We start from the raw sequence: 25320 nt of genomic DNA on the forward strand, positions 1-25320 counted from the left end.
GTCTTAGGTATTATAGTAAAACATCTATCCTTTATTTGTACACATTTTGTTTTGCTGATATGCTCTCTCCTAGGGCAGGGCCAGTGGTAGTATTCTTTCATGCTTTGAATAGATTAAGTGCTCTGAATGGTTAAACTTAAGTACTATGAGAAATAAGTTGAATTAACTCTTTCAGTTCAGTTCAGTTCAGTTCAGTCGCTCAGTCGTGTCCGACTCTTTGAGACCCCATGAATCACAGCACGCCAGGCCTCCCTGTCCGTCACCAACTCCCGGAGTTCACTCAGACTCATGTCCATCGAGTCAGTGATGCCATCCAGCCATCTCATCCTCTGCCGTCCCCTCCTCGTCTTGCCCCCAGTCCCTCCCAGCATCAGAGTCTTTTCCAATGAGTCAACTCTTCGCATGAGGTGGCCAAAGTACTGGAGTTTCAGCTTTAGCATCATTCCTTCCAAAGAGATCCCAGGCTCATCTCCTTCAGAATGGACTGATTGGATTTCCTTGCAGTCCAAAGGACTCTCAAGAGTCTTCTCCAACACCACAGTTCAAAAGCATCAATTCTTTGGCGCTCAGCTTTCTTCACAGTCCAACTCTCACATCCATACATGACCACTGGGAAAACCATATCCTTGACTAGATGGACCTTTGTTGGCAAAGTAAGGTCTCTGCTTTTCAATATGCTGTCTAGGTTGGTCATAACTTCCCTTACAATACGCTTACCTACTGATTCAAACAATTGAGAACAATTTGGTTAAAGTATTTTGATGTTAAATAAAGTTGGGTTCCTAATATGTAGTTAATTTCTTATTAATTCTTTTTGTATTTCAATTCATCAGTTTTAACAGAGATAACTGATTTGTCTATGTTTTGAGTAAACATCAAAAAGAATTTCTTGTCTGAGTTTCTGTGCACTGGTTTGTAGTTTATGGGCCATAGAATTTAATGCATGGTGTTGGAGAATCTGATACTATTATGAGGTGATAGTGCATGTCAAAGTGTATAGAAATTTTAAAGTACTATTTATGAAATCTATACAACAGCATTTGGTATTTTTAATAGGACAAAAATAGTTTGTCAGATACAAATGTAGACTTCAGTTCATCTTTTAGGTTGGTCAAGGATAAGAAAACAAATCACCTTAATATTACTTACAGTAGTAGTACTATATATTGTAATATATAGTAATAGATGTAGTAATACCATCATATATTACTAGTATTGTTTATATATAAAATGATATCTGATTAGAAGTGAGTTTGGTTTTTTTTTGACAAGCATTTATTAATATTTTAAATTACTTGAATGTAATTATAAAGAAATACCATCTTTATTATGTATATATCAGTTTAAATTTAAATTGTATTTTACTTCTGTTCATTTTTAGAAATATAAAGAAAAGGACAAACACAAACAAAAACATAAGAAGCAACCAGAACCATCACCTGCATTGGTTCCTTCCTTGACTGTTACTACAGAAAAAGTAAGTTTTAAATGTCATATTTTGATTTACGTAATAACTAGTTTTGTGCTGACTTTTACCTTTTAACTAGTTATGTGCTGCATTTTGAAAATACTTGAATTGTCCTGGTTCCTCCTAACCAATTTTACATCTCTGAGACTACATCAAGCACGTTGATTTTCCCTCTCTTAGTCCTTTATCCTATCTTCTCTTTATTCTATGCTTATTTCTTAAGAATGTTAAGAAGTAGGTGACATCATTGACATGTATATTTTGGGCTGTGCAGTTGACTTCTTCCATCTGTGATTTTGAATTCTGGCTTCAACACTTACAGACTGAACTCTTTAGGTTAATTAACCTCTTTGTAACTCAGTTTTATTGTTCGTAAAGTGGGGGGAGATAATTGTTGGAATTGAATGAGATAATGCATTTAAAGCAGTTAGAACAATATCTGGTTCATAGTAAGTATTACTTAGTAAATGTTAAATATTACTAAGATTATTATCATGTAGTTAACATGAAAGCAAGTGGAGACAGGGACAGGCAGCTGGGATTACTATGAAAGGAGGGTGAGGGGGTTGCAGTAGGAGAAGAGGCCAGTGTGAGAGGCCAATCTTCTAAGACTATATAAGCCAGTGGAAGGTTTTTAATTTGAGTGAAAAATGAGCCATTAGAGTTTTAAGCTGAGATGTAACATGGTCTTAACTTAGGTTTTATAAGAACCTGCGGCTACTGGACTATAGAGAGTCAAGAATGAAAGGAAGACTCTCTATGGACTGTGGAGAGTGAAGAGTGAAAGGAAGGAGGCCATTAGGAGGTTATTGCAGTAATCCAGAAAGGGATGGTGGTGACACTAGAGGATTTTGATTTGTATTTCTTCAGTGACCTATACATACATTAAACATCTTTTCATGTGAATATTAGCTATTTATTTATTTATTTTGGTGAAGGGTCCACATCTATCCACCACCTCTCCCTTTTTATTGATTTATTACCGAGTTTTGTGAAGCATTATGTGTTGCAAGTCATTTATCAGATACATATATTTTCTTTTAAAAGTTTTATATTTTTATCTTTTACATTTAGGTCTGTGATCCATTTTGGGTTAATTTTTGTGTATGACGTGAGTTATACATCAAAGTCCACTGATTTGAATATTGATAATTCAGTTTTTCCTGAGCCATTTTTAGAACAGATTGTCCTTTCTTTATTAAATTACCTTTACCTCCATTTGTTGAGAGTCAGTTGACCATCTGTATATGGGCCTATTTCTAGACTCTAATTCTGTTCCATACCACACAATCTTGATTACTATAGATTTATAATGATGCTTGAGGTCAGATAGGGTCCACCTTCCAAGACTGTACTCTTTCAGAGTTGTTTGGGCTATTCTAGGTTCTGTGCATTTGTATATGGATTTCAGAATTAGATTGTCAGCTTTTAGAAATAAAACTGCTGGTATTTTGAATCAAACTGCAGTGAATCTACAGATCATTTGAGGGGGAGTATTAATACCTTAATAATACTGAGTTTTCTGATCTGTGAACATTGTGTGTGTTTGTGTCAGTGGACATTTAGATTGCTTCCATGATTTACCAGTTGAAAATAGTGCTGCTGTAAACTTTTGGGGTGCATGTATCTTTTTGAATTAGTTCTTACTGTCTGTTCTGGATATTTGCCCAGAAGTGGGATTGCTGGATCCATATGGTAGTTCTACTTTTAGTTTTTTAAGGAACCTCTATAGTATTTCCCATAGTGGCTGTACCAGTTTACATTCCACTGACAGTGTAGGGGAGGGTTTCCTTTTTTCAGTACCTTCTCCAGCATTTATTATTTGTTGACTTTTTGATAGCCATTCTGATCAGTGTGAAGTGATAATTTATCGTGATTTTGATTTGCATTTCTCTAATTATTGGCAATATTGAACATCTTTTCATGTGCCTTTTGGCCATTTGTATGTCTTCTTTCGAGATGTCTACTTAGGTCTTCTGCCCATTTTTTAATTGTATTGTTTTTCAGGTATTGAGTTGTGTGAGTTGTGTTTTTGCTTACTGTACACAGCTTCTCCATCTTTGGCTGCTAAGTATATAATCAGTCTGATTTCAGTATTGACCATCTGGTGATGTCCATGTGTAGAGTCATCTCTTCTGTTGATGGAAGAGGATTTTTGCTTTGAGCAGCGTATTCTCTTGGCAGAACTATGTTAGCCTTTGCCCTGCTTCATTTTGTACTCCAAGTCCAAAGTTGCCTGTTACTCCAGGTGTTTCTTGACTTCGTACTTTTGCATTTCAGTCCCCTATAAAGAAAAGGACGTCTTTTTTTGGTCTTTGTTCTAGAAGGTCTTGTAGTTCTTCATAGAACCATTCAACTTCAGCTTCTTCAGCATTACAGGTTGCCGTATAGACTTGGATTACTGTGATATTGAATGATTTGCCTTGGAAACGAGCAGAGATCATTCTGTTGTTTTTGAGATTATACCCAAGAACTGCATTTAGGCCTCTTTTACTGACTATAAGGGGTACTCCATTTCTTCTAAGGGATACTTTGCCCACAGTCGTAGATATAATGATCATCTGAGTTAAATTTGCCCATTCCAGTCCATTTTAGTTCACTGATTCTTAAAACGTCAATGTTTACTCTTGCCATCTCCTGTTTGACCACTTCCAATTTACCTTGATTCATGGACCTAACGTAACAGGTTCCTATGCAATATTTGTTCTTCACAGTATTGGAGTTTACTTCCATTAGCAGTCATGTCCACAACTGGGCTTTGTTTTCGCTTTGGCTCCATCCCTTCATTGTTTCTGGAATTATTTTCTAGTCTTCTCCAGTAGCATATTGGGCACCTACTGAGGTGTTCATGTTTTAGTGTCATATCTTTGACAGCTTACAGTGAATGGTATCGGATTCGTTATCTCAGAAGATTAAACTTCAGGACCAGGATCCAGGCTTGATCACTCAAGAGCTTTTGTATTGCAGAGTTTTATTTGAGTATAAAAAGGGACAGAGAAAGCTTCTGACATAGACATCAGAAAGGGGATGGAGAATGCACCCCTTGCTAGTGTTAGCAAGGGAGTTATATACTTTTTTAATTGGTTATTATAATAAATCAAAGAATGTCTCAAGTTTGTGAAAATTTTACCAAACCCTGTCCCACAATTTACATTTTAGGATAATAGGATTACAATTTAACAGTAGATAGATCCTACCAGACCCATCCTCATAAATACATTCTAATATATTGGGATTAATCACAAGGTTTTCAGGAAGGAGAAACTGTCCTCAAGCAGGGTACATTGTTGTTATATAATCCCTAGTACAGAGTTTAAACTGAATTGTGTAATCATCAGTTCCAGGCTTAAAGAAAAAAAAAAAAAAACTTAATTTTATGTGACTAAGAATGTAGAGGAAAAAAAAAAGTTTGTCCTTTCCTCCTCCTGGAGAACCCCAGACCCCTTTATCCTCCTCGGTGACCCTGGACTTCTTATGAACCTGCCTAAGAATTGACTCTCATCTTTTTGCCTTTTCATACTGTTCATGGGCTTCTCAATGCAAGAATAATGCAGTGGTTTGCCATTCCCTTCTCTAGTGTACCACATTTGGCAGAACTTTCCACCATGACCCTTCTGTCTTGGGTGGCCCTACACTGCATGACTCATACGTTCATTCAGTTAGACAAGGAGTTTTATAAACTCTTTATAAAGAGTTTTATAGTTTTTTATTATACATTTAAGTTTGTAGTCCATTTTGAGTTCATTTTTATAAGGGATATGTGTTCTGTGTCTAGATTCCTTTTTTTTAGTTTTATGTGCATATTTAATATTCTAGCACCATTTGTTGAAAAGCTTATCTGTATTTCATTGTATTACTTTTGTGATCAGTTGACAGTATTTGTGTGGATCTATTTCTGGGCTCTCTGTTCCATTCATCTATTTGTCTGTTCTTTCATCAATACTATGATGTCCTAATTACTGTAACTTTATAGTGAGTCTGAAATTGAGTTAATATCAGTGCTCCAACTTGCCTTTCAATATTACGTTGGCTATTTCGGGTCTTTTATTTCTTCTTGTGTAGAATCAATTTCTCAATAGTCACACACACACACACACACACACAAATGCTGGAATTTTGATTCAGAATGTTTAGAATCTGTAGATGAAGTTGGGACATTTTGATGATATTGGCAATTTATCTATCTATGAAGTTGGAAAAATTCTCCATTTACTTAGTTCTTTAATTTTGTTCATCAAAGTTTTGTTTCTTCCTCATACAGACCTTCTACATATTTAGTTAGATTTAACCTAAGGATTTATAATTTGAAATTCAACTTGTTTCTTCCTGGTATATAGGAAACCAGTTTCCTTTTTTACATTAACCTTATTCTGAAACCTTGCTATAATCACTTTTTTTTTTTTTTAAGGCTTGTTGCTTTCATTTTAGTGTGAAGTAAATTTGTATATCAAAGGAAAAAAAATCGGGTGATGGTTGAATAGGTAGCATTTTTCCTCTCTCAATGTCACATAACATAATCGTACATATGTAATTAACATGTTTTAGACTTGACTAAATACAATGTTTTCTTTTTCCCTCATTGTTTTTTAAATTGTTTTCCTATTTATTACAAAATGTTGAGCAGAGTTCTGTGTGCTATATAGTAGGTTCTAGTTGGTGATTTATTTTAACTATAACAATGTTGTCTGTGTCAATCCCAGACTCCCGTATAGTTAATTGTTCTTTATTGGGAACTGCTGGCAGATGAAAGGATCTCATTGGATGCCGTATCTTAAAATGCATCTCTGTGATAAAAGGAGTTAGAAGAATGAGACTGGTTTATGGAAATAGGCAAGAATATAGGCTTCTGGAACAGTTTGGAGGTTCCTTAGAAAACGAAGACTAGAGTTACCATATGACCCAGTAATCCTACTTCTGGGCATGTATCTGGAGAAAAACTTTGTTTGAAAGTATACATGTACTCCATTGTCCATTGAAAGACCTTTTAGAACTAACACCAAAGAAAGAGGTCCTTTTCATTATAGGGGACTTGAATCCAAAACTATGAAGTTGAGAGATACCGGGAGTAACAGGAAAGTTTGGACTTGGAGTACAAAATGAAGTAGGGCAAAGGCTAACAGAGTTCTGCCAAGAGAATGCACTGGTCAAAGCAAAAACCCTCTTCCATCAATACAAGAGATGACTCTACACATGGACATCACCAGATGGTCAACACTGAAATCAGATTGATTATATTTTTAGCAGCCAAAGATGGAGAAGCTGTGTACGGTCAGCAAACACAAGACTAGGAGCTGACTGTGGCTCAGATCATGAACTCCTTATTGCCAAATTCAGACTTAAATTGAAGAAAGTAGGGAAAACCACTAGACCATTCAGATACGATCTAAATCAAACCCCTTACGGTTATACAGTGGAAGTGACAAATAGATTCAAGGGATTAGATTTGATAGAGTTCCTAAAGAACTATGGATGGAGGTTTGTGACATTGTACAGGAGGCAATGATCAACACCATCCCCAAGAAAAAGAAATGCGAAAAGGCAAAATGATTGTCTGAGGAGGCCTTACAAATTGCTGAGAAGAGAAGAGAAAAGAAGAGAAGCTAAAGGCAAAAGAGTAAAGGAAAGATATACCGTTTGAATGCAGAGTTCCAAAGAATAGCAAGGAGAGATAAGAAAGCCTTTCTCAGTGATCCATGCAAAGAAATAGAGGAAAAGAATAGAATGAGGAAGACTACAGATCTCTTCAAACCAGGGGAACATTTCATTCCTTGGAAGAAAGGCTAATACCACCCTAGACAGCATATTAAAAATCAGAGACATTACTTTGCCAACAAAGGTCCGTCTACTCAAAGCTATGGTTTTTCTAGTAGTCATGTATGGATGTGAGAGTTGGGCTATAAATATGAAGAAAGCTGAGCGCTGAAGAATTGATGCTTTTGAACTGTGGTGCTGGAGAAGACTCTTGAGAGTCCCTTGGACTGCAAGGAGATGCAACCAGTCCATCCTAAAGCAAATCAGTCCTGAATATTCATTGGAAGGACTGATGCTGAAGCGGAACTCCAATACTTTGGCCACCTGATGTGAAGAACTGACTCATTGGAAAGGACCCTGATCCTGGGAAAGATTGAAGGTGGGAGGAAAGGGGAAGACAGAGAATGAGATGGTTGGATGGCATCACTGACTCAATGGACTTGAGTTTGTGAAAGCTCTGGGAGTTGGTGATGGACAGGGAAGCTTGACCTGCTGCAGTCCATGGGATCACAGAGAGTTGGACACAACTGAGCAACTGAACTGAAGGGAACATTTCATGCAAAGATGGGCACAATAGAGGATCGAAATGGTATGGACCTAATAGAAGCAGAAGATATATCAAGAAAATGTGGCAAGAATTCACAGAAGAACTATACAAAAAATATCTTAATGACTCAGATAACACGGTGGTGTGATCACTCACCTAGAGCCAGACATCCTGGAGTCTGAAGTCAAGTGGCCCATCGCTATGAACTAAGCTAGTGGAGGTGATGGAATTCCTGTTGAGCTATTTCAAGTCCTAAAAGATGATGCTGTTAACGTACTACACTCAATATACCAGTAAATTTGGAAGACTCAGCAGTGGCTACAGGACTGGAAAAGGTTTCATTCCAATCCCAAAGAAAGGAAATGCCAAAGAATGCTCAGACTACCACCCAGTTGCACTCATCTCATACGCTAGCAAAGTAACGCTCAACATTCTCCAAGTGAGTCTTCAGCAGAATGTGAGAGAGTTCCCGAAAAATCTCTACTTTTGCTTTGACTTTGCCAAAGCCTTTGTGTGGATCACAGGAATAAAGAGGTTGTAGATAATTGGTACAATTTCTTCCTTAAGTGTTTTGTAGAATTTACCAGTGAACCCATCTGGACCTGGTGCTTTCTGTATTTTGTTGGGTGTGGTTCATTATTGATTCAGTTTCTTTAATAGCCATAGGCCTGTTCAGATTGTCTCTTTTGTTGTATGACTTTTAACAGTTGTGTCTTTCAAGAAATTGATCAGTTTTCAGTAGGTTATCGAATTTGTGAACATAGAGTTGTTCATAATTTTCTTTGATTATCCTTTAATGGCCAAGAGGTGTGTAGTTAATTGTTCTCTCTTTCATTTCTGATATTAGCAGTTTGTGTCCTCCCTTTTTTTTCTTAGTTGTCCTGGCTAGAAATTGATCAATTTTATATATCTTTTCAAATACCAGCTTTTGGTTCCATTGGTTTTTCTCTGTTGATTTTCTGTTTTCATTTCATTGATGTGTGCTTTTTCATTTTATCTTTCCTTCTGCTTATATTTGATTTAATTTGCTTTTTGTTTCTCTTTTCCTAAAGAACAGGGTAAGGTTATTCATTTAAGATCTTTTTTTTCTAATATAGCATTCAACGCTGGGGATTTTCTGGCAGTCCAGTGGTTAAGACTTCACCTTCCAATTCAGGGGGTGCAATTTCAGTCCCTGCTTGGGGTGCTAAGATCCCACATGCTTCGTGGCCAAAAAATCAAAAACATAAAAGAAAAACAGTATTTGCAAAAAATTTAGTAAAGACTAAAAAAAGTCCTAAAAGATGATGTTGTTTAGGACATTATAAGATTTCTATTTAGGATTTGTTGAAGTGTGTTTTATGGTGCACAATGTGATCTGTTTTGGTGAATGAATGTGCCATGTGAGTCTGAGAAGAATGTATGTTTTGCTATTATTGGATACAATAGTCTGTAGATGTCAATTATGTCCACCTGATTAATGATGTTGGTCAGTTCAAGTATGTCCTTACTGATTTTTTGCCTACTGGATTTGTCCAGTTCTGATAGAGAGATGTTAAAATCTCTACTTACAGGAGTGGTTTCATCTCTTGTAGTTCTGTCAGTTTTTGCCTCATGTATTTTGATGTCAGGCAGAAACACATGAAAGACTTCTGTGTTATCTTGTAGTCTTGATAACTTTATTGGTATATAATGTCAGTTTTTATTCCTGTTAACTTTCCTTGCTCTGAAGTCTGTTCTGTCTGAAATACAGCTATTCTTGGATTGTTCAGATTAGTGATTGTGTGGCATATCTTCTTCCATTTATTGATTTTTTTTATTTACATCCAGTGATTTTTAATCACATGTGTCTATATTTACTACACTTGAGTCTTGTTTTTTGATTCACTCTATTTCTATCTTTTAATTGGTATATTTAGACCATTTATGTTTAGAGTGATTTGTTGATACAGTTTAGGTTGGTATCTACAAAAGCAGATTACTTTTTTGTTGCTCTTGTTCTTGGTCTTTGTTCCTGTTTTTTGTCTTCAACATGTTATCTCCCTTGTGTGGTATTTTTTGGATGTTTTATATGATTTCTTTTTCTCTCAATTCTTAACATATCAGTTGTTTTTTTCCGTCTTTCCTGGTTGTCCTCATGTTTGTAGTATGTCTTTACAGTGTATCTAAGGCTACATTCAGTAACACTGTACTATTTCATGGTAGTACAAGTATCTTATAATAACAAAGTATTCCTAATTTCTACCTCCTGTCTTTTCTGTCAATACTGTTATTCATTTCACTTACACATGGTGTACATAGCATATGAATATATAACTATAAATCAAATATATCATTGAGCAAACTATTAAAATCAATTAAGAATAAGAAAAATAAAAAAAAAAAAGAATAAGAAAAATCAATTACTTTACCTTCATTGATTCATTCTCTGATGTGCTTCTTCCTATAAATCCATGTTTCTGACCTGTTTCATTTTCCTTCTCTGAAGAATTTTTCACATTTATTGCAAGGCAGGGCTACCAGGAACAAATTACCTCAGTTTTTGTCTTTGTCTTTCACTTTTAGTATAATTTTGCAGTGTGCAGAATTTTAGTTTTCTTTTTTTCCTCAACACTGAATATTTTACATCACTCTGTTGTTTGCATTGTTCCTGAAGAGAAGTCAGTTGTAATTCTTTTCTTTGCTCGTTTGTAGGTAAAGCTGTCCACCTTGTGGGTTCTTTGAGAGTGTTTTCTGTTGTCTTTGATTTTCTGCATTGTCAGTATGATGTCCCTATGTTCTTTTGTTTGTTTGCTTGCTTTTTGGCCTTTATCTTTCTTGGTATTCTCAGAGCTTCTTGGATCTGTCATTGGGTTTCTGACTTTACTTTGGTTAAATTCCTAGTCATTATTCCTTCAAAATTACTTCTGTTCCTTTCTTTTCCTTCTGTTACTCCCACTACAACTGTGTTTACACCTTTTATAGTTGTCTTGTGATTTTTGGATATTGTTCTGTGTTTCTTAGTTGTTTTTTCTCTTGACTTCGTTTTTCGAAGTTTCTAGTTTCATGTCCTCAAGCTCTGAGATGCTTTTCTTAGCCTTGCCCAGTGTGCTAATGAGTACATCAAAGTCTTCATTTTTGTTATAGAGTTTTTGATCTCAAAGATTCTTTAATTTTTTCTTAGAGTTTCTTTTTCATTTTTTGCTTACAATATCCATCTGTTTTGCATGCTGTTTTTTTACATTAAAACCTTTAACATACTAATCATAATTTTAAAATTCCTGGGCTGGTAATTGCCACAATCCTGCCATATCTGTCTCTGGTTCTGATGTTTGTTTATTCTTTTCATGCTGTATATGTGTCTTTTAGTGTGCCTTATAGTTTTTTGTGAAAAAATGTGTATGATATAATGGATAAAAGCAAGTATGAAAAGTAGGCCTTTTTAAATAATGTGATGTTAAGAGAGGCAGAAAGCATTCTATATTCCTGTGGTTAGTTCTCAGTCTTTTGGTGAGCCTGCACTCCTGGACTGTGAACCACGAGTGATTCTCACCCCCTACCCTGCTTTGGTGGGACAGGATCAGGTGGGGGTTGTAGTTCGATATTTCCCTTCCTCCACCTACTTGAAGCTCTCGTACAACTCCGGCAGATGATGCTCTGGTAAGGTAGATTCCTGAGAACAGGTCTTACTAAGAAGAATAGAATACCTTAGCATTTTTCAGAATCTTTCCTTCCCCCCTTCTCTAATGGAAGCATGCATGTATCTTTTCTTCTGGTATTCACTATCAAGACTTGGGTAGGTATCCTGGAGGTGAAACTTGAAAACTTTGAGGGCTTCCCTATGATTGAGTCCTGAGTGTTTTTCTCTCTCAGACTTGAACACACTGAACCTTCCGCAATTTGTTAGTCACACTTGAGGTTTTCCTACTCCGATATTGGTTGCCATGGAGATTTCTGTTTGGCTATGCTGTGATCCTCTATATCTGTCTGTCACAATTTGGGGGTTTTCCCTGTGGCCTGACTTCTCTGATGCATCAAAAAAGAGTTACTAACTTTTCAGTTTCCTTTGCTTTTTACTTGTTAGGATGGGATGAAGGCTTCAAAGTTCCTTATTAAATGCTGACTAGAATCTAGAAGTGCTAGTATGGACATTTAAGGCTAAAAGCTTTGTTCTAAGCACCACTTAAAAATTATGATATTGGTGTTTTGTATTTTCATTTTACTTAGTTGAACAGATATCTTATGGCTTCCTTTTGATTTCTTGTTTGACTGTAGGTTACTTAGAAGCATTTCATTTACTGTTGAAATGTTTTAGAAATTTTTCACACCTTGTTGATTTCTCATTCAATATTTTTGTGTTATAATTCATTTTCAATTTTTTTTTAAATGACACAGAACATGGATTATTGGTTTTTATGTGTGCTTTTTCAAAAGAATATTTATTTGTTCTGCTCTTATGAAGATTTTCTATAAATGTGAATTATGAGTTAGGTCAAGTTGACTTACATTGCTAGTTCTTTATGTCCTTTATATTTTTATATTTTTCTTCTACTTGTTCAATTATTGAGAAAAGGAAATGAACCTCTCTTACTATAGCTGTACATTTTGTTATTTCTTTGTTTTTTTCTCTTCAGTTTTTGCTTCATTTACTTTGCTGGTCTCTTATTAGTTACAGAACATTTAGGATTCTTATATCCTCTTGATGAACAAACGTCTTTATCCTGGTAATATTCCTTGTTTGAAATGTACTTTGATATTAATGTTATGAATTCAGATTTCTTTGTATTAGTGTCAGATTGCTATGTCTTTCCCATGCTTTTAATATCTTTCTGTATTTATTGTTTAAATGGGTTTTTTTTGTAGGCAACATGAAGTCTTGAATTTCTTTTTTCACTGTTATAATCTCTGCCTTTTAATGGGAGTGTTCAGGTAATTTGCATGTAATGTGATTATTGATATGGTTGTATTTAAATCTATCCTTTGTTAATCCTTTTTAATTTGCCCATCATTTTTCATTTTCTTTCTTTTTCCTCATTGACCATTTTTGGTGATTCCATTGTGGCTGATTAGTAATAATTCTTCATTGTGTTATTTTTATTGGTTGCTTTAGGGTTTATACATCTTTAGCTTGTCAGAGTCTGCTTTCAAGAGATATTACACTATTTCACATACCACATAAGAACCTTGCAACTGTATACTTCCATTCCTACCCTTTTTTGTTTGGACCTGTTTCTGTGATGTTTTAAAATTGTTACGTATTTTATGAACCTCACAGTTGTTATTATTTTTGCTCTAAATCATCGGTTACTTTAAAAAGAGACTTAAGTAATTAAAAAACCCATATTTACCCATGTAGTTATTGTTCCTAGTGCTCTTAATGTGTGTACATTCACATTGGCATTGTTGTTGTCCTCCTTCCTAAAAGACCACCTGCAGTGTTGACTGTGGTAAACACTGGTGATTAACTGCTGGTCATTAGTTTTGTCAGCTTTTTAAAAAAATCTGTAAAACAATTATTTTGCCTGTGTTTTTGCAAGATATTTTAGCTCACTTTAGAATTTTAGGTTAATGATTGTTTCTTTTAATACATTGAAGATTTTGCTCTTCTTTTTTTACCTTGCATCTTTTTCAGGAGAAATCTGTTTTCATCCTTATCCTTGTTTCTTAGAACTTAGACATTTTCCCTCAACAACCCCTCACCACCAGCTGCTTTTATAGTTTTCTTTTTCTTTTTGGTTTTTAGTGATAACTATAATTATGATGTGCATTCATGGAGTTTTCTTCATATTTCTTGTACTTGGAGTTAGTTGATCTGTAGGTTTTATAGTTTTCATTAAATTTTATAGATTTATTCAAAGTACTTTTTCTTTTTTTCCCCTCTGCTATAATTATTTTTAAGTCCTTTCCTCCTTCCGTTGGTCCCTGAAACCTCCCCCCACCTTTTTGGGGTACTGTAGTAGCATGTAAATTAGGCTTCTTAATGTTGTCCCATAGGTCACTGACATGTTAAAAAAGTCTTTCTTCTTTGTGTGTTTCATGTTTTTATTTTAATTAAAAATTTTTATTGGAATATAGTTGACTAACAATGTTTTGTTAGTTTCAGGTGTATAGCAAAGTTAATCGGTTATACATATACATATATACAGTCTTTTTAAATTTCTTTTCCTATATAGGCCATTACAGAGTATTGAGTAGAGTTCCCTGTGCTATACAGTAGGTCCTTATTAGGTATCTGTTTTATATATAGTAGTGCATATATAGGAGAAGGCACTGGCACCCCACTCCAGTACTCTTGCCTGGAAAATCCCATGGACGGAGGAGTCTAGTAGGCTGCAGTCCACTTTCCCTTTTCCCTTTCATGCATTGGAGAAGGAAATGGCAACCCACTCCAGTGTTCTTGCCTGGAGAATCCCAGGGACGGGGGAGCCTGGTGGGCTGCCGTCTATGGGGTCGCACAGAGTCGGACACGACTGAAGCGACTTAGCAGCAGCAGCAGCAGCAGTGCATATATATCAGTCCCAGTCTCCCAATTTACCCCTCTTTTCCTTATCTCCTGGTAAGTTATATGTTTGTTTTCTACATCTGTGACTCTACTTCTGTTTTGTGAATAAGTTCATTTGTACCCTTTTTATAGATTCCACGGATTAGTGATATCACGTGATATTTGCTTTCTGTGTCTGACTTACTTCACTTGGTATGACAATCTCTGGTTCCGTCCATGTTGCTACAAATGGCATTATATTGTTGTTGTTGTTGTTGTTGTTTTTAAAGAAATATTCATTTTATTTATTTGGCTGCACCAGATCTTAGTTGCAGCATGTGGAATCTAGTTCCCTGGCCAGGGATTGAACCCAGGCTCCCTGTATTGGGAATGCAGAGTCTTAGCCACTGGATCACCAGGGAAGTCCCTGTGCTGCTGCTGCTGCTGCTAAGTCGCTTCAGTCGTGTCTGACTCTGTGCGACCCCATAGACGGCAGCCCACCAGGCTCCCCCGTCCCTGGGATTCTCCAGGCAAGAAGACTGGAGTGGGTTGCCATTTCCTTCTCCAGTGCAGGAAAGTGAAAGTGAAGTTGCTCAGTCGTGTCCGACTCTTAGCGACCCCATGGACTGCAGCCTACCAGGCTTCTCTATTTGTGGGATTTTCCAGGCAAGAGTACTGGAGTGGGGTGCCATTGCCTTCTCTGGGAAGTCCCTATATTGTTCTTTTTTGAGGCTGAGTAATATACCATTGTCTCTATGTACCACATTTTCTTTATCCATTCCTCTGTTGTTGGACACGTAGATTATTTCTCTGTCCTGGCTATTGTAAATAGTGCTACAGTGAACATTGGGGTGCATGTAAATTTTCAAATTACAGTTTTCTCCAGCTATTTGCCTAGGAGTGGAATTGTAGGGTCATATGATAGTTCTGTTTTTAGTTTTTTAAAGAACCTCCATAATGGCTGTGTCAGTTTACATTCCCACCAACAGTGTAGGAGGGTTCCCTTTTCTCCAGACCCTCTCTAGCACTTACTGTTTATAGATTTTTTGATGATGGCCATTCTGACTGGTTTCAAGTGATACTTCATTGTAGTTGTGATTTGCATTTCTCTCTTTTTTTTTTGCATTTCTCTTAATAATTAATGATACTGAACATCTTTTCATGTGCCTTTTGGCCATCTGTATGTCTTCTTTGAAAAATGAAAGTCACTCAGTGGTGTCTGACTCTTTGCAACCCCATGGACTATACAGTCCACAGAATTCTCCAGACCAGATTACTGGAGTAGGTAGCTGTTCCCTTCTCCAGGGGATTTTCCCAATCCAGGGATCAAACCCAGGACTCCCACATTGCAGGCGGATTCTTTCCCAACTGAACCACCAGGGTAGCCCAAGAATACTGGAGTGGGTAGCCTATCCCTTCTCCAGGGAATCTTCTCCAGGAATCGAACCAGGGTCTCCTGTGTTGCAGGTGGATTCTTTAGCAGCTGAGCTACCAGGGAATCTGTCTTCATTGAAAGACATACAGAAATGTCTATTTAGACCTTCTGCCCATTTTTTGATTGGGTTGGTTGGTTGTTTTTTTATATTGATCTGCATGAGCTCTTTGTATATTTTGGAGATTAATACTTTGTTGCTTCATTTGCAAGTATTTTTTCCCATTCTGTGGATATTTTTGTTTTGTTTACAGTTTCTGTGCTTCGTGTTTGGTAGTGTCTGTGTTGTATTTTAAGAATTGGGCTATTGAAAAATTTGTGAATTTTATGAGAGGCTTGAATAGTACATAATTAAAAAAAAATTTAACCAGCATTATTCTGTTTCATCATGTTGGTGGAAGGCATTGCTATAGTCGTTTTCATTCCTTCTGTGCCTCCTCTCCCAAACATGGATTACAGATCTTTGTAGAATAAAACATAAGACAACTAACTATACCTTTATAAAAGTAACTGCCATTTCTTTGGTTACCTCTGATAGTCTTTGACTAATTATGAATATAAAAATTTTGGTTTGAAGTTAGAAATATTTTTTGTTCCTGCTAAGTCACTTCAGTCGTGTCTGAGTCTGTGCGACCCCATAGACGGCAGCCCACCAAGCTCCCCCGTCCCTGGGATTCTCCAGGCAAGAGTACTGGAGTGGGGCGCCATTGCCTTCTCCTTTTTTGTTCCTAATTAATGCTATTTAGGAGGTATGTTGGTTTAATCTGAGGACTGATAATTATAGTTAGCTATGAAACAGAAATCAAACATTTTAAATGTCTATCCTGAAAGATTCATTAAGTTACCTATAAATCACAAAATGTTAATGCAGTTCTCTAAAGACTGTCACTATAGCCAGATACCCAATTTTATCTCTAGTAGAAATGAAAAGAAGCAAGGCTATATTTACTTAGTTGAGTACCATTTGAATTAGTTAATTTGCATTTTATGGCCAATTATTTGAAAAATATATTTTTTTAAGCACTATCATGGCTCTCAGAGCAGTGAGATGCTTATATGTAAGAGTTATGTAGGTTGTGAAACTGACTGAGAAAACAGAGGTTTGTGATGTTGGGAGCCTACTCATTGTGTTTCCCTTAGCTGTCCTCCTGCCTACACTTTTTTTCTCCACCTTCTTGGTTTTGATTGATTGTATGTTGTATTGGAACTCCACAGTGCCATATTATTTAAACAGCATGTTGTGAAACAAATACTCTTTTAAGTTACAAACTTGGCATTAAGGTAGAGGACTGTTTGAGTAAAACCTGTAGAGCCTTTTTTTTCCTTTTCATTATGTATAATTTTTTTAAGTGGTAGAATCTTTGGCTGAAAGTTTTTTCTTTCTGATTAAGAAACCTGTGATGTCTTTTGAAACTTAGGTGTTGAGGTTTATAAAAAATACAATGTTACGATTAATTTATTACTACTTTGGTCACTAAAATTTGTGTAATTTTCATTAATTGCTTTCTTTGTAATACCTTTTCTTCCAAATATCATGTTTTCGTTGGATTTATGAACATATTTATAGTTCTGGGGTAAGCAAGGATATAGTATTAAGCGACTTGGGAAGATTTCTTATTGTTTAGTTGCTAGGTTTTGTCTGATGCTTTGTGACCCCATAGACTGCAGCATGCTAGGCTTCCCTGTCCTTCACTGTCTCCTTTGCACTATGAGTTTTTGCACTATGAGTTTGTGCACGTTCATGGCCATCGAGTCGGTGATGCCATCCAATCATTTCATCCCTTCTACCCACCTTCTTCTCCTGCCCTTGATCTTTCCCAGCATCAGGGTCTTCTCCAGTGCATTGACTCTTAGCATCAGGTGGCCAAAGTATTGGAGATTCAGTTTCGGTATCAGTCCTTCCAATGAGTATTCAGGGTTGATTTCTTTAGAATTGACTGGTTGATCTTCTTGCAGTCCAAGGGACTCTCAAGAGTCTTTTCCAGCATCACAATTTGAAAGCATCAATTCTTTGGCTCTCAGTCTTCTTTATGGTACAAGTCTCGCATCTGTACATGACTACTGGAAAAAACCATAGCTTTGATTAGAAGGATCTTTGTTGGCAAAGTGATTTCTCTGCTTTGAATATGCTGACTAGGTTTGTCATAGCTTTTCATCCAGTGAGCAGGCATCTTTTAATTTTGTGGCTGCAGTAGCCATCTCCAGTAATTTTGGAGCCCAAGAAAGTAAAATCTGTCACTGTTGACACTTTTTCCCCTTCTGTTCGCCATGAAGTTATGGGACTGGTTGCCATGATCTTAGTTTTTTGAATGTTGAATTTTAAGTAAGCTTTCTCACTCTCCTCTTTCACTTTCATCAAGAGGCTCTTTAGTTCCTTTTTTCGTTCTGCAATTAGGGTGATGTCATCTGCATATCTGTGATTGTTGATATTTTTCCGGACAGTCTTGATTCCAGCGTTTGATTCATCCAGCTCAGTGTTGCACATGATGTACTCTGCATGTAAGTTAAGCAAGCAGGGTGCCAGTGTGCAGCCTTGATATACTCCTTTGCCAATTTTGAACCAGTCCATTGTTACATGTCTAGTTCTGTTGGTTCTTGACCTGCACACAGGTTTTTGAGGAGGCAGTTAAGGTGGTCTGTTACTCCCATCTCTTTTAAGAATTTTCCACTGTTTGTTGTGAGAGAGTTTAGTGTAATCATTGAAACAGAAGTAGGTATTTTTCTGCAATGCCCATGCCTTCTCCATGATCCTTTGAATGTTGGCAATTTTATCTCTGGTTCTTCTGTCTTTTTTAGATCCAGCTTGTACATCTCTATATTCACATACTGCTGAAGCCTAACTTGAAGGTGATTGACTAGCCTTAATTTAGATGGATATGTGGAGACAGATAGCCTTTTTTTTTTTTTTTTTAATAGTTTTAATTACTAATTCTTGGATGTGCTGTGTCTTTGTTGCTGCATGGATTTTCTCTAGTTATGGCAAGCGGGGGCTACTCTTCAGTGTTGGTGTGCAGGCTTCTCTTTTTGCAGAGCAAAGGCTCTGGAGCATTTGCACTTCAGTTGTGTGACACATGGACTCAGTATTGCTGCTCCTGGCCTCTAGAGCAGAGGCTCAGGTAGATGTGGTGCATAAGTAGTTGCTCTGTGGATGTGGAATCCTTCTGACCCATGGATTGAACCTGTGTCTCCTGCATTGGCAGGCTGATTCTTTACCCCTTAGCCACCAGGAAAGCTAGTCTATTTTTGTTGTTGGTATTCTACCCAGTTTTCTCTCCTTTTCCTTATTTGACACATAGAATATTTGAATGAAGAACACCTTCAAAAGTCTTCTTTCAGTTCAGTCGCTCGGTTATGTCCGACTCTTTGTGACCCCATGAATTGCAGCATGCCAGGCCTCCCTGTCCATCACCAACTCCCGGAGTTCACACAAACTCATGTGCATCGAGTCGGTGATGCCATCCAGCCATCTCATCCTCTATCGTCCCCTTCTCCTCTTGCCCCCAATCCCTCCCAGCATCAGGGTCTTTTCCGATGAGTCAACTGTTCGCATGAGGTGGCCAAAGTATTGGAGTTTCAGCTTTAGCATCAGTCCTTCCAATGAACACCCAGGACTGATCTCCTTTAGAATGGACTGGTTGGAGTCCAGGGGACTCTGAAGAGTCTTCTCCAACACCACAGTTCAAAACCATCAATTCTTCGGCACTCAGCTTTCTTCACAGTCCAATTCTCACATCCATACATGACTACTGGAAAAACCATAGCCTTGACTATATGGACCTTTGTTGGCAACGTAATGTCTCTGCTTTTGAATATGCTGTCTAGGTTGGTCATAACTTTCCTTCCAAGAAGTAAGCGTCTTTTAATTTCATGTCTGCAATCACCATCTGCAGTGATTTTGGAACCCCAAAATATAAAGTCTGACACTGTTTGCACTGTTTCCCCATCTATTTCCTATGAAGTAATGGGACCAGATGCCATGATCGTTGTTTTCTGAATGTTGAGCTTTAAGCCAACTTTTTCACTCTCCTCTTTCACTTTCATCAAGAGGCTTTTTAGTTCCTCTTCACTTTCTGCCATAAGGGTGGTGTCATCTGCGTATCTGCGGTTATTGATATTTCTCCCGGCAGTCTTGATTCCAGCTTGTGCTTCTTCCAGCCCAGCTTTTCTCATGAGGTACTCTGCATATAAGTTAAATAAGCAGGGTGACAATATACAGCCTTGACGTACTCTTTTTCGTATTTGGAACCAGTCTGTTGTTCCATGTCCAGTTCTAACTGTTGCTTCCTGACCTGCATATAGGTTTCTCAAGAGGCAGGTCACGTGGTCTCATATGCCCATCTCTTGAAGAATTTTCCACAGTTTATTGTCATCCACACAGTCAAAGGCTTTGACATAGTCAATAAAGCAGAAATAGATGTTTTTCTGGAACTCTCTTGCTTTTTGGATGATCGAGCAGATGCTGGCAATTTGATCTCTGGTTCCTCTGCCTTTTCTAAAACCAGCTTGAACATCTGGAAGTTCATGGTTCGCGTATTGCTGAAGCCTGGCTTGGAGAATTTTGAGCATTACTTTACTAGCATGTGAGATGAGTGCAATTGTGCTGTAGTTTGAGCATATTTAAAGTCTTCTTTAGATGACTTTTAAACTTCATTAGGGTCAGATGAGTGGTATGGAAACCTCAGAATCAACTTGAATTAATTGGGGAAAAAAATATTTGAAAAGGAAATTTCAGGCGATTTCCAAAGTGAGTTATCTGGATGCGAAAGGTTCACATTTCTGAGGTCATCCATGAAGTTTAATCAGCTTAAATATGATTGGTTTGTTAAATGGGAGTTTGTTTTCTCTTGAAACATACTTTGAAAACTTTGTTTTTATTTGTGGATTATAGTTTATTACAACAGTGATTAATTTTTATGAGATAATATTATGTCTTTTGTATTGGTTGATGAAAATCTGTTCTTGGATGTGATGATATGGAATGGGTTGTAGCGCCAGGGAGAGGCACGTAGCAGAAAAGTAATAGTAAAGAATATTTGGTTTTCAGAACATCTGAAGTTTTCTCTTATTACTTTCTTTGAACATTGATTTGCTAAAAATGATTTGGTAACAAACCTGATTTTATCATTGTCATTTTCTCATGTTTTGAATTTATCCAGTGTTTTGTATTGAGTAGTTGTTATGTTTGGGAAATTTCAGTTTTGCATATTTTTAGATTTTTGACTTGTGTTCCATCAGAGATTTCAGGTAGATGGATTAGAAAAGTATTTCTTTATTCAACAGAAATTTAGGTCTAGTTATAGTCCAAGCACCAGTTTAACAATGACAACACTCTTCGGATCAAACAAATCTTTCATTTCAAAGCATGTTGATTAATTTACATCTGGCATCATACTTTCATAGTTATTTAATTGGTCATTATTTGCATACACCTTATATTAAAATGGTTATTAAAAACTGAAAACCATTTACTCAGTCTTTATCTTGCCTTCCCCGCCCCCATCCCCAACTGATTGAGAATCAGTTATATGGTATAATTGTACTTTTAATTTTTAGAAATCATAAGTGCAAAATGTAACTGTTTCCTCTACTTAATATTTGGAAAAAATGGTTTCTGTTTCAGGGGTTTTAAGCTTTCCCTTTTGAAAAGCAGCCTTCAGCTCAATTTTAAAAGTTCTTGGCTCTGACCTGTGCTAGATCCTTATAATCTCATGGATGTGGCCCACTAATGAAATTGTAGTACTTTGCTTCTTTCTAGGTGTTGCCTTCCTATGCTGAGCACTAAAACTGGTTTAAATTTCATGTCTAGAAGTGGAATGTTCTTGTAGAAAATGATGCTTCTTGAGAAACAAATATCTTCTGTTGCTTACTCTGAGTCACTAAATAAAACAAGTAATAGGTACTTTTACTAATTGCTGTAGTTTGATGCTCAAACAGCCATGTTATAAATTATCTATATTTTTAAAAGAAATATTTATACCAGACTAAACTTTTGCTTGATTTTCTTAGGCAGACTGACTTATTTTTATAGCTGAAGTTTTTCGTTTTTTTATTTTACAAGTCCAATAATTATTTATTGTTAATGTACCATCTTTCTTCCGCTTGTAGACAAATTGTAATAAATTCTTTTTCCTTTTACTTCCTTTCTCAATCAAAATGTTAGACTTATACAAGCACTAGTAGCAACTCTATATCTGGATCCTTGAAGCGCTTGGAAGATACTGCAGCTCGATTTACAAATGCAAATTTCCAGGAAGTCTCTGCGCACACTACTAGTGCAAAAGATGTTTCAGAGGCTAGAGGGTCAGAGGGCAAAGGGAAGAAATCTTCAGCTCACAGCTCAGGTCAAAGGGGAAGAAAGCCTGGTGGAAGAAATCCAGGAACGACTGTATCAGCTGCTAGTCCTTTCCAGCAAGGTATTACTTATGATGTTTTAGTTGAAATACTTGTTCTTTTGATGATCAGTAGTAGTTTTATAAAAGAATTTACTTTTTGCTTATAACTGTTGGATAATTAGAGGTTATTTTATGATTAGTTGTTAAACTAAGATTACTTCAAAGACTAATATTCTTTCTTAAAATGTTTCTGGGACCTTCACTTTCCTTTTGTGTTATGACCTGTGCTTCTAAAGTTGAACTGTAATTTTTTTAAATGTTAAAATAGTTGTGGAATAAAGTTAAAAGTTTGGGGAGAAAAACAATAAAAGCCGGAGTTTTCCTTTCCTTTATGCTCAATAGAAAAGTCATTCTGTTTTATAAATTGCTTTTATTTATCTTTCCCAGTTGAACACTAGAACTGTTAAAATACACATTTTTAGTAAGTTAACAAGTACTGAGTAATTTTTGGGGGAGCTAAATAGTTTTCAGTAAATAATAATTACTGATTTTAATGCGTTTATTACGAAGCTTGACATTTAAAGTAGACGATTACTCAGCCTACATAAGTTAAGTGTTAGTCGCTCAGTCACGCCCGACTCTCTGCGACCCCATGGACTGCAGCCCACCATGCTCCTCTGTCCATGAGATTTTCCAGACAAGGATACTGGAGTGGGTTGCCATTTCCTTCTCCAAGGGATTTTCCCAACCCAGGGATCAAACCTGGGTTTCCTGCACTGCAGGCAGGTTATTTACTGACTGAGCTACAAGGGAAGCCCCATATCTTTTGGTAATTATGAATACCCAATTTTGAGTTTTAGTTAAACAACTTTTTTTTTTTCAGTGTAAATATGTTTTATGCATTCTTTTGGGACATGCTATGCTATGCTAAGTCACTTCAGTCGTGTCCGACTCTGTGCGACTCCATAGACGGCAGCCCACCAGGCTCCCCCGTCCCTGGGATTCTCCAGGCAAGAACACTGGAGTGGGCTGCCATTTCCTTCTCCAATGCATGAAAGGGAAAAGTGAAAATGAAGTCCTTCAGCCGTGTCTGACTCTTAGCGACCCCATGGATTGCAGCCTAACAGGCTCCTCCGTCCATGGGATTTTCCAAGCAAGAGTACTGGAGTGGGGTGCCATTGCCTTCTCCACTTTTGGGACATACTTATACTGAAAAAATAATTAGCTATTTAACTGATACTCAGAATTAACAAGGCATGGTGTGTTTTTTTTAATATATGGCAATACTGTTTTCTGGAGAACAAAATAACTCACCTAAACTTTATAATCAGTTAGCCATATATTCTAGGTTTTTACTTTGTATAATTTTTATCATGGATGTAAATATTTTGAGAAATATAAATGTTCAAAACTGTTCCAAACAAATATATTTAATAAAGTATAAAATAAAGGCCTCCTTCTCTCCCCCACTTCCCATCCTGCCCTTATATTTCTAGGAGTAAACAAGGGGGAAAAGCTGTCCTTTCCTTTACCCTATTCAAACTTTTAATGATGATAAAAATTATACCCATAATCTGCCAGGACATAATTTGAATATGTAGAAAGATTGCTTAGTCACTGAACTCTTCATTAAAAAGTATATTCATGTATTTTAAGTTATTTTTGGATTTCAAGATTTTCAAGTCCTAAATTTTTTTTTCTTTTTCCTCATGTAACAAAGTTAGATAGAAAAGAAAATGCTAAATTTGCTATTTTGTGTGTAATAAATTTACTGTATATTATTTTTATGATACTTTGGAAAATAAATAGTAAAACTGTAAGTTTTTTTTTTTTTGGCCATGCCACACGAATTGCAGGATCTTAGTTTCCCAATCAAGGGTTGAACCCAAGCCGTGGCAGTGAAACTGCTGAGTGCTAACCACTGAACTGCCAAGGAATTCTCATAAAATTGTAATTTTTAATGTAACTTCATTCACATTTTGAATGTGATTGGCAGAATTCAGTTATTTCTTCTTTGTAACGAAGACCTTATTTTGTACTGCTAAAATTGCATTTTTGAGCTTTTAATCGTATCTTTGAAGTACTAATCCATTTAGAAAAGAAATCTCTCATTTTCTTAAACTTAATAACATTGGAGTCTTTCCCTGCTTCTGTTAAGATTGATAGAGATGTGTTATGTTTTCATATCTGAGGTAACATTCTTAAAAGTTTTAAAAGTTGAAATTTATAGTAGAGCATTGAAAGTAATTGTATTTTTTCTTTTTTAATTTCAGGATTGTATGTGAATTTTAGAAAATATACATTTAAAGTATTGCATATACTAAATGTTTTAAAGTATTTACCTTGTTGTTGTGAGCTTTTACCACCAGCTGTAAAAACAAAAACGTGAAGGAAAAAGACAGATGGTGACAGATCAGAATGGATAATAAAGAACTTCTTTATAGCTGCTAATTAAGTGGCAAATTGCAGTTGTACTTAAATGATTGATGTAATGTAAATGGCTTCTTAATATGTATATTTTTCTATACAGAAACGGCCGGAAAATGGTCACAGACGTACACGTAATTTCATAAATGAATAAGGCAGATATTCTCTTGAAAAAGTTAAATTTTAGAACTATTATTGTTTTCTAAATGAGCCATTTCAGCAGAACTTAAAATTTAAAAACCAAAGCCATGAGACTTTAGTTAAAAATAAATTATTTCTTTGTGTAAGGAAAAATACCTTTCTGAATATTTAAGTCAATTTATGTGTGATTACCTATGAATGTGCTCTGCAATAAAATTTGTATTTAGCTTGGAATTTCCTCTGCCAGTAGAACACTTCATTTTGAGCTTTTGTTTCTAAGTATAATAGTTAAAACCTGATATAGTTTAGTTTTATGAAACAATAGTTATGTGGTCGAAACTGAGTCTAAACGTGTGTTACTTCATTTGGTAAGTGTGACGAGAGGGTTTGATAAAGTGAAATGGTGGACTGAACTTATTCATCAGAGCCATTAGTTTTCACCTGGTAAATAAGAACCTTGAGGTTCTTATATCTCATAATGACATGATGGGCTACTAGTATTCTTTAACTAAAGAGTGGGGGAAATAAGCAGTTTTGGAAGTTTTATGAGAGGTGCCTCTCCTATGATTTTACTTTCATAAAAGCAGTAGCAAAATGTAAGTGGCTGGTGTCTTTTCTTTATGCAGCTTCATGAGAGGTAGACTGGGAGAAATGTGAGTTACGTGGATTATTCCATGTGATCATTGTTATTTTATCGAATTCATGTTTTGGTGGGGTAGATGTAACTGAGTAATAAAATTCACCAACATTATCTTGAAGTTAAAACTCTGAACTTAACTACTT

The 25320-nt window shown here is 36.3% G+C and overlaps 1 protein-coding gene across 5 annotated transcripts in view; it reads left to right on the forward strand.

Moving 5' to 3' along the window:
• The window catches only part of MLLT10 (MLLT10 histone lysine methyltransferase DOT1L cofactor), a 207311-nt gene that overhangs the window by 117058 nt on the left and 64933 nt on the right, over positions 1-25320 (forward strand). For all 5 annotated transcript variants that reach the window (XR_002182142.2, XR_002182143.2, XM_019973026.2 and 2 more), the window contains exons 9-10: positions 1382-1477; positions 21798-22050. Coding sequence is in view for 3 of the 5 variants with exons in the window: in XM_019973026.2 (XP_019828585.2) it covers positions 1382-1477; positions 21798-22050 (349 nt within the window). In the remaining 2 variants the exon portion in view is untranslated. The remainder of the gene's footprint in view (positions 1-1381; positions 1478-21797; positions 22051-25320) is intronic.

Source organism: Bos indicus, chromosome 13 (genome assembly GCF_029378745.1).
Source record: "Bos indicus isolate NIAB-ARS_2022 breed Sahiwal x Tharparkar chromosome 13, NIAB-ARS_B.indTharparkar_mat_pri_1.0, whole genome shotgun sequence".
In the NCBI taxonomy this organism is placed as follows: domain Eukaryota; kingdom Metazoa; phylum Chordata; class Mammalia; order Artiodactyla; family Bovidae; genus Bos; species Bos indicus.